The sequence below is a fragment of the Blennius ocellaris genome, assembly GCF_963422515.1.
Source record: "Blennius ocellaris genome assembly, chromosome: 19".
NCBI classification, from domain to species: Eukaryota; Metazoa; Chordata; class Actinopteri; order Blenniiformes; family Blenniidae; genus Blennius; species Blennius ocellaris.
In genome coordinates, this window is record NC_137668.1 from 25600690 (window position 1) to 25610484 (window position 9795).

At 55.5% G+C, this 9795-nt stretch overlaps 2 protein-coding genes across 2 annotated transcripts in view; both read right to left on the minus strand.

The window, feature by feature from the left end:
* Positions 1–347: 347 nt before the first annotated feature.
* On the minus strand, positions 348–2485 carry crygn2 (crystallin, gamma N2; the record flags this gene model as incomplete). Its single annotated transcript, XM_080515392.1, has 5 exons — positions 348–483; positions 564–709; positions 1285–1441; positions 2296–2387; positions 2465–2485. The coding sequence occupies 5 exons, from the start codon at positions 2483–2485 to the stop codon at positions 348–350; spliced, it is 552 nt and encodes a 183-aa protein (XP_080371518.1).
* Positions 2486–3168: 683 nt separating this feature from the next.
* lipib (lipase, member Ib) overlaps positions 3169–9795 on the minus strand; it is a 7058-nt gene continuing 431 nt past the window's right edge. The window contains exons 2-10 of the mRNA XM_080515309.1: positions 8227–8618; positions 7200–7308; positions 7013–7114; positions 6507–6596; positions 6238–6405; positions 5815–5904; positions 4799–4907; positions 4406–4579; positions 3169–3648 (exon numbers count right to left, since the gene is read on the minus strand). Coding sequence (XP_080371435.1) covers positions 3567–3648; positions 4406–4579; positions 4799–4907; positions 5815–5904; positions 6238–6405; positions 6507–6596; positions 7013–7114; positions 7200–7308; positions 8227–8618 — 1316 coding nt within the window. The 3' untranslated portion in view covers positions 3169–3566. The remainder of the gene's footprint in view (positions 3649–4405; positions 4580–4798; positions 4908–5814; positions 5905–6237; positions 6406–6506; positions 6597–7012; positions 7115–7199; positions 7309–8226; positions 8619–9795) is intronic.

Consider the following 9795-nt stretch of genomic DNA (forward strand, 5'->3'; position numbering starts at 1 on the left):
TCTCTGGTCATGTGACCGGTCTCTGGTCATGACACTCTGGTCATGTGACTCCAGTTAACTCTTTCCTCAGTAATAGATTACTAGTTGAAGGCTGGTTCTCGCTCGGTGAGTAAACTGATTCTATCAGAGTTTCTCCTCCAAGTGGATCGATGTGACACTAAAGAGTTTGGTGTATTTCTTCACACAGACTCTGGACCGTCAGGAGAGTTCACAGTAAACCATGAACCTCCTGCTCTCGGTTCTGCTCACTGAGGTTCTGCTTGGGGAACGTGAGGAGGACACAAGGCACACAGACGGGGTTTGATAGAAAAGTTGTGTTCTGGTCGAGGTTTATTGGAACTCTAGGATCAGAAGTAGTTGACGACTCTGCGGATGGACTGGATGTTGGGGTTCTGGGCCTGCCACTCGTTGTGGCTGCAGTAGTTCCCGCGCTCCACGATGTACATGCGGCCGCGGAAGTTGGGCTCTTCGTACATCACAAAGCTGAGGAGGGAGGGGAGAACGGTCAGAGAACAGTCGGAGAACACAGGTCAGGGCGGTGCAGGTGGTGCTGGTGGACTCACGCTCCGTCCCCGTAGACCTTGACGGAGTTGATGCAGTTCTTGGCGAGGCCGCGGCTCTGCAGGAAGGGACAGTCGTCGCAGATCTCCACACACTGACCGGAGAAGTTGCAGGCCTCGAACAGCTCGATGCGGTAGTGCTCGCCGTGCTGCGGAACCCGGGGAGAACGTCAAGCACCCACAGAGAACCCACGGAGAACCGACTGAGAACCCGGCGCTCAGACTGACGCTTCGTTCCGGCAGAGTTTCACATTTACGCTCGGCGTTCTGAGAACAAGGTCTGTTTCCACGGCAACGACAGAAACACTGAATACGATGTAGTTCTCATGTCGGGCCACTAGGTGGTGCTGCTCCGGGTTCTAGAGCTATGAGTTCTAGAGCTCCAGAACCCGGAGCTCCAGATTTTCAACAAAGTCTCATTTTCACAGCGACGGAGTGAAAAAAGTTTGTTTTCCACTCGGTTGTAAACGAGCGCAGTCGAGAAGAACCACAGGAATCGACCAACAAACAGGAAGTGAACTGGATTTTTCTTTGGCTTTTCACAATAAAGCTGCTCCTCTGACCGACACGCTGAGTCATCGTCTACATCGTTTACATCAACACTTTATTGTAAGTTTTTTTTGTTGGTACGTTTTGAGACGAGTCCGGGGCGACTCAGTCTCGGATTGGCACCTGGACCTGGACCGGGACCAGGACCGGGACCAGGACCGGGACGGGGACTCACCATGCGGACGGGCTTGCAGGACCCCATGTGGTCGTTGTGGGAGTTCCACCTCTGGAACTCGGGGTACTCTCCGTGCTCCAGGATGTACTGCTGGCCCTTGAAGTCGGGGTGGTCGAAGCAGATCCAGGCGCCGCTCTCCACCCGGATGGAGTTCACCCTGCGGGGGGGGGGGGGGGGGGGGGGCACGGTCACTGCAGCTCCACCTCCTGACGGTGTCACACCGTCCACACCTTCACCGCTCAACAGAACCAAGAGGAACTCCGGAGAGTCTGGATCAACCAGTCAATCCCATCATGCTTTGCACTGGGAGGGTTGAGACACGACCACCTGGTCTGGAGGCCACCTGGTCTGGAAGTCACCTGGTCTGGAGGTCACCTGGTCTGGAGGCCACCTGGTCTGGAAGTCACCTGGTCTGGAGGTCACCTGGTCTGGAGGTCACCTGGTCTGGAAGTCACCTGGTCTGGAGGTCACCTGGTCTGGAGGTCACCTGGTCTGGAAGTCACCTGGTCTGGAAGTCACCTGGTCTGGAGGTCACCTGGTCTGGAAGTCACCTGGTCTGGAGGTCACCTGGTCTGGAAGTCAACTGGTCTGGAAGTCAACTGGTCTGGAACTCAGCTGGTCTGGAAGTCACCTGGTCTGGAGGTCACCTGGTCTGGAAGTCACCTGGTCTGGAGGTCACCTGGTCTGGAGGCCACCTGGTCTGGAGGCCACCTGGTCTGGAAGTCACCTGGTCTGGAGGTCACCTGGTCTGGAAGTCAACTGGTCTGGAGGTCACCTGGTCTGGAAGTCACCTGGTCTGGAGGTCATCTGCTTGTTGTGTTTGTTCAGTGGTCCAAAGTGACCTCAGGCCAGACCCCCCCTGTAGACCCCAGCAGGGGGCCTCAGGGACCCCAGCAGACCCCAGACCAGACCCCAGCAGGGGGCCTCAGGGACCCCAGCAGACCCCAGACCAGACCCCAGCAGGGGGCCTCAGGGACCCCAGCAGGGGTCCGGTGGCGTCCAGCAGCTCACCTGTTCATGAAGCCGCGGTCCTGGAAGTTGTCACAGTCGCCTCGGACCTCCAGCTTCCTGCCGGTGAAACATTTCCCCTCGTAGAAGGTGATCTGCAGGACAGACAGCGTCAGGACGGGGGGACGGGGGGACGGGGGACGGGGGGACGTCCTCACACCAGACTACTCACCTTCCCAGAGTACTGCGACATCTTTGCCCACTGGATGTTTTCCAAACTGGCCCACTAGCGCCCACACCGTGTAACCGAGGAAAAGTTGGACCGCTCAATTTATAGGAGGCGGCGGCGGGGAGGGGGCGGGGCCGGGGGCGGGGCCTCGGCCGGGGGGACAAAAGAGCCGGGGGTTAGGGTTTGTGCTGCGTCGACGCTTTCCCTTCATCCTCGTGTGTCTGCTGATTCTGCTGTGTGTGTGTGTGTGTGTGTGTGTGTGTGTGTGTGTGTGTGTGTGTGTGTGTGTGTGTGTGTGTGTGTGTGTGTGTGTGTGTGTGTGTGGGGGGGGTCTCAATAGAAAGTGCCTGGCTGCAGCTTTACTGGTCAATGGCGTTGCACATGCCACGTTTCCATGGCGACGCCCTCACCTGTACTCCTGAGGTCCAGGTTCTCCGGTTCTCCAGTGGAGAACATCTGGTTCTATCATCTGGTTCTATATTCAGGCTCTATCATCAGGTTCTATCATCAGGTTCTACCATCTGGTTCTGCAGGTTCTCCTCCTCCAGTGACTCTCAGAAGGAACATAAACAGAGTCGAGGGAAATCAAATATAATTGAAAAACTTTATTTTTCTGTTTAGAAATTCACAATAAAAAAAACAGAACAATGGATCAGTTTCTGGTTCCAACATTCAAGAGAACGTCACATGAAGGAACCGACGCACCTTCTGTTTCACAGTGACACTGATTTCTCACAGACACGCACACACACACACACACACACACACGCACACACACACACACACACACACACACACACACACACACACACACACACACACACACACACACAGGAACGTGAAGAAAGACCAGAACAATTAAAAGAACGTCCATCAATGGAGAACGGATCCAGAAGGAACTCGTCAGTCTGAATCAGGCCTGGTTCTCAAGGTTCCTGTAAAAATACAGGAACCTCCTCGGGGTGGGTGGAGTCTCCTCAGGGTGGAGTCTCCTGGAGGTGGGTGGAGTCTCCTCAGGGTGGGTGGAGTCTCCTTAGGGTGGAGTCTCCTCAGGGTGGAGTCTCCTGGGGGTGGGTGGAGTCTCGTCAGGGTGGAGGTGTGGGGGTCAGAGGCGAGAGCAGGGCAGAGGACGGAAGGCCACCTCCATGTTCTCCTCCATGATGATGTCAAAGCGGCACATCAGAGGCCTGAGGAGCAGAAGCAGAGTGAGACCAGGGAGCTGCACCTCCTCCTCCTCCTCCAGGGGGCAGCTCCTCCTCCAGACCACCAGGGGGCAGCTGCTCCTCCTCCAGACCACCAGGGGGCAGCTGCTCCTCCTCCAGACCACCAGGGGGCAGCAGCTCCCCCTCCAGACCACCAGGGGACAGCAGCTCCTCCTCCAGACCACCAGGGGGCAGCTGCTCCTCCTCCAGACCACCAGGGGGCAGCAGCTCCTCCTCCAGACCACCAGGGGACAGCAGCTCCCCCTCCAGACCACCAGGGGGCAGCTGCTCCTCCTCCAGACCACCAGGGGGCAGCAGCTCCTCCTCCAGACCACCAGGGGGCAGCTGCTCCTCCTCCAGACCACCAGGGGGCAGCAGCTCCTCCTCCAGACCACCAGGGGGCAGCAGCTCCTCCTCCAGACCACCAGGGGGCAGCAGCTCCCCCTCCAGACCACCAGGGGGCAGCAGCTCCCCCTCCAGACCACCAGGGGGCAGCTGCTCCTCCTCCAGACCACCAGGGGGCAGCAGCTCCTCCTCCAGACCACCAGGGGGCAGCAGCTCCTCCTCCAGACCACCAGGGGGCAGCAGCTCCTCCTCCAGACCACCAGGGGGCAGCAGCTCCCCCTCCAGACCACCAGGGGGCAGCAGCTCCCCCTCCAGACCACCAGGGGGCAGCAGCTCCTCCTCCAGACCACCAGGGGGCAGCTGCTCCCCCTCCAGACCACCAGGGGGCAGCACTCACCGTTCCGGCCGGTCCAGCGGTGTGAAGCGAATCCTCAGCAGGCGTATTTTGTATCGAGGCCCGATGACGTTCCCCGTGCTGATCCTCATGGAGATCTTCTGGACCTGCTGGAGGTCCTCGTCGAACTGGGCCAGCAGGCGGGTGGAGGTGTACTGCTCCAACCGCAGGAGCTTACTGCACCGCAGAACCACGGAGAACGTGAGGAACACAGGGAGGGAACATCAGGAACATGACAGGAACAAGAGGAACCTTCAGAATAAAGTAGGTGGATGAACTGATCCAGACATTCAACAGTCAAACGAAGCAGATTATCAACCAGTTAATCCTGAAGGTCTGTGTGGTTGTTGTTGTGTCTATATGTTGTTGTTGTTGTTGTTGTTTACAAACACTCACTGGTCGATTCGGGTCTCAGTGAAGTTCCTGCCGTTGTGCAGCCGGATGGAGACGACGCCCCAACGGAGGTACTGGTTCCACGTCACCATGTCCACCCTGTAGCTGAGCTCTGACACACACACACACACACACACACACACACACCTGGTCATTTCTCACACCTGCCTCAGTGAGTTAAGCCCCGCCCCCTCCTGAGCCTCTCTTGTCACATGACTCCAGCTCTGAATCATTTAACTCCTCCAGTTTCTTGCAGCTCTGCTCAGAATACCAACTCCAGGGACCCCAGCAACTCCAGGGACCCCAGCAACTCCAGGGACCCCAGCAACTCCAGGGACCCCAGCAATTCCAGGGACCCCAGCAATTCCAGGGACCCCAGCAACTCCAGGGACCCCAGCAACTCCAGGGACCCCAGCAATTCCAGGGACCCCAGCAACTCCAGGGACCCCAGCAACTCCAGGGACCCCAGCAACTCCAGGGACCCCAGCAATTCCAGGGACCCCAGCAATTCCAGGGACCCCAGCAACTCCAGGGACCCCAGCAACTCCAGGGACCCCAGCAATTCCAGGGACCCCAGCAACTCCAGGGACCCCAGCAACTCCAGGGACCTCAGCAACTCCAGGGACCCCAGCAACTCCAGGGACCCCAGCAACTCTAGGGACCCCAGCAACTCTAGGGACCCCAGCAACTCCAGGGACCTCAGCAACTCCAGGGACCCCAGCAACTCCAGCAACTCCAGGGACCCCAGCAACTCCAGGGACCCCAGCAACTCCAGCAACTCTAGGGACCTCAGCAACTCCAGCAACTCCAGCAACTCTAGGGACCCCAGCAACTCCAGCAACTCCAGGGACCCCAGCAACTCCAGCAACTCCAGTAACTCCAGGGGCTCCAGGGACCCCAGCAACTCCAGGGACCCCAGGGACCTTAGGGACTCGTCGCTCCCCAGACCAGAATAAACACACAGACGTGTGTGTGTGTGTGTGTGTGTGTGTGTGTGTGTGTGTGTGTGAGACACTCACTCCTGTAGGGCAGGGTACTGGTGGTGCTGAAGAAGACTCTGGTCTGTCCCAGTCTCAGCAGAGCGTCTCTCCAGCGACTCATGTCGTAACCTGCAGTGTTAGCATGTGTTAGCATGCTAGGCTAACTCACTTAGCTTCATGGCTAACACAGCGGGACGACTAACATCAGGACACCCTGCAGGGAGCACACCTGGCGAGGAGGACACCCTACAGGGAGGACACCCTGCAGGTTGTCCTCCCTGCAGGGTGTCCTCCCTGTCCTCCTCGCAGGGTGTCCTCCATGCAGGGTGTCCTCCCTGCAGGGTGTCCTCCCCACAGGGTGTCCTCCTCACAGGGTGTCCTCCCTGTCCTCCTCGCAGTGTGTCCTCCTCGCAGTGTGTCCTCCTCGCAGGGTGTCCTCCCTGCAGGGTGTCCTGGACTCACCTAACACGGGACAGGCGTCGGGTCTGAAGGCCTCACACTGGAGACAGCGTCCGTCCAGGAAGTGGGCGTACGAGGAGCAGGGGTAGCCGGTGAGCGAGCAGGTTCGGTTGAGGGCGCACAGGTAGAGGAAGACGGAGCGCTGGTGGTCGCACACGAAGTACGACTTACCTGCAGGACACAGAGTGTGAGAGTGTGGTCCTGGACCTGGACCTGGACCTGGACCTGGACCAGGACCTGGACCTGGACCTGCTGGGTGGGTCGGTTCTCACCTGAGAATATGGTCTTGGGACACCCCGGCTGGTCGGCGCCTCCGTTAGCGTAGAAGTCGATGTGTCCGTGAGCTCCCTGCAGTCCGAACGCTGCCGAGAGGAGACACAACGTGAGGACAGGTTGGACATTGGGACAGGTTGGACATGGAGGACAGTCGGGGCATTTCGGATATCAAGGACAGTTTGAACGTTGAGGGCGGTTGGGACACTAGGACGGTTTGGATATTGGGACAGATTGACACTTTGGATATTAGGACCGTTGAGATGTTGAGGGCAAGTTGGACAGTTTGGACATTAGGACAGGTTGGACATGGAGGATAGTCGGGGAATTTTGGATATCGAGAACAGTTTGAATGTCGAGGGCAGTTGGGACACTAGGACAGTTGGGACAGATTGACAATTTGGATATTAGAACCGTTTGGACGTTGAGGACAGGTTGGACAGGTTGGACATTAGAACCGTTTGGACGTTGAGGACAGGTTGGACATGCAGCAGCAGACACTCACAGTTCATGTCGGTGTGCAGGACGTCCACAAACATGGCGTCCGTCGGGTCCAGCCTCTCGTCCGGCGTGGCGCTGGTGAACATGGGTCCTGCTGGGTCCAGACCTGGAGGACGGACAGGACGGACTCAGCGGTCTGCTCTCTGCACCTGTCTCACACGGGGACGGGACGGCGTCCCCTCCTGGTCTACCTGTGATCCGTCCGATCCTCCCCTTCAGGTTGGCGCCGACGAATCCGGCCAGGTGAGCTCCGAGACTGACGCCCAGCAGGTGGACGGAGCTCAGAGACGCTCCTTCCTCCTGGGGACAGGGGGGACAGACTCAGTCTCCTGAGGACTCTGAGGACGCCCTCACTGTAGAGCATCTTCCTCCTCTAATCCAGATTATAGAACATCTACCTCCTCTGACACCAGATTATAGAGCATCTACCTCCTCTAACACCAGATTATAGAGCATCTTCCTCCTCTAACACCAGATTATAGAGCATCTTCCTCCTCTAACACCAGATTATAGAGCATCTTCCTCCTCTAATCCAGATTATAGAGCATCTACCTCTAACATCAGATTATAGAGCATCTACCTCCTCTAATCCAGATTATAGAGCATCTACCTCCTCTGACATCAGATTATAGAGCATCTACCTCCTCTAACATCATATTATAGAGCATCTACCCCCTCTAACATCAGATTATAGAGCACCTACCCCTGACACCAGATTATAGAGCATCTACCTCCTCTAACATCATATTATAGAGCATCTACCCCCTCTAACATCAGATTATAGAGCATCTTCCTCCTCTAATCCAGATTATAGAGCATCTTCCTCCTCTAATCCAGATTATAGAGCACCTTCCTTCTCTAATCCAGATTATAAAACATCTCCCTCCTCTGACACCAGATTATAGAGCATCTTCCTCCTCTAATCCAGATTATAGAGCATCTTCCTCCTCTGACACCAGATTATAGAGCATCTACCTCCTCCGACACCAGATTATAGAGCATCTTCCCCCTCTAATCCAGATTATAGAGCATCTACCTCCTCTGACACCAGATTATAGAGCACCTTCCCCCTCTAATCCAGATTATAGAGCATCTACCTCCTCTGACACCAGATTATAGAGCATCTTCCCCCTCTAATCCAGATTATAGAGCATCTTCCTCCTCTAATCCAGATTATAGAGCATCTTCCTCCTCTAATCCAGATTATAGAGCATCTACCTCCATGGCCAGCAGGAAGCCGGTCAGGTTGTGTGCGGCCTCCCGGGTGTAGGACACGGCCAGGAAGTAGTTGAGGTTGGCGGCGCCGCGGTTCCAGTCGACCACGATGACGTTCAGGTCCTCCTGCGCCGCCAGCAGACGCACCAGGTGGTCGATCCAGATGGGCGGAGCCCCGGTGGGCCGGTAGCCGTGGATGATGAAGGCGGTGGGCCGGCGCAGGTCGAGCGGCGGCTGCGAGGACAGACGGCGGTGGAGCAGCTCGCGGCCGCAGTCCAGGCTGGAGCGGGTGTAGAGCAGCAGCCGTACCGACAGCGTGGTTCCCAGGAGGCAGTGGGACAAGTCCAGGTCCGTGAAGTTGTCACATGACTCACCTGCACCACTCTGCTCCTCACCTGCAGGGGGGAGGGGCTGTGAGACGCTCTGTCCTCTGTGACACCAGATTATAGAGCATCTTCCTCCTCTAACACCAGATTATAGAGCATCTTCCTCCTCTAACACCAGATTATAGAGCATCTTCCTCATCTAGCCCAGATTATAGAGCATCTTCCTCCTCTAACATCAGATTATAGAGCATCTTCCTCCTCTAACTCCAGATTATAGAGCATCTTCCTCCTCTAACACCAGATTATAGAGCATCTTCCTCCTCTAGTCCAGATTATAGAGCATCTTCCTCCTCTAACATCAGATTATAGAGCATCTTCCACCTCTAACCCAGATTATAGAGCATCTTCCTCCTCTAACCCAGATTATAGAGCATCTTCCTCCTCTAACCCAGATTATAGAGCATCTTCCTCCTCTAACATCAGATTATAGAGCATCTTCCTCCTCTAACATCAGATTATAGAGCATCTTCCTCCTCTAACCCAGATTATAGAGCATCTTCCTCCTCTAACCCAGATTATAGAGCATCTTCCTCCTCTAACCCAGATTATAGAGCATCTTCCTCCTCGAACACCAGATTATAGAGCATCTTCCTCCTCTAGTCCAGATTATAGAGCATCTTCCTCCTCTAACATCAGATTATAGAGCATCTTCCTCCTCTAACATCAGATTATAGAGCATCTTCCTCCTCTAACCCAGATTATAGAGCATCTTCCTCCTCTAACCCAGATTATAGAGCATCTTCCTTCTCTAACCCAGATTATAGAGCATCTTCCTCCTCTAACATCAGATTATAGAGCATCTTCCTCCTCTAACATCAGATTATAGAGCATCTTCCTCCTCTAACCCAGATTATAGAGCATCTTCCTCCTCTAACCCAGATTATAGAGCATCTTCCTCCTCTAACCCAGATTATAGAGCATCTTCCTCCCCTAACCCAGATTATAGAGCATCTTCCCCCTCTAACATCAGACTATAGAGCATCTTCCTCCTCTAACATCAGATTATAGAGCATCTTCCCCCTCTAACACCAGATTATAGAGCATCTTCCTCCTCTAACATCAGATTATAGAGCATCTTCCTCCTCTAACCCAGATTATAGAGCATCTTCCTCCTCTAACCCAGATTATAGAGCATCTTCCTCCAGAGACATACACTGAATGACTCAGGTGAGTAAACCCGGGAAAA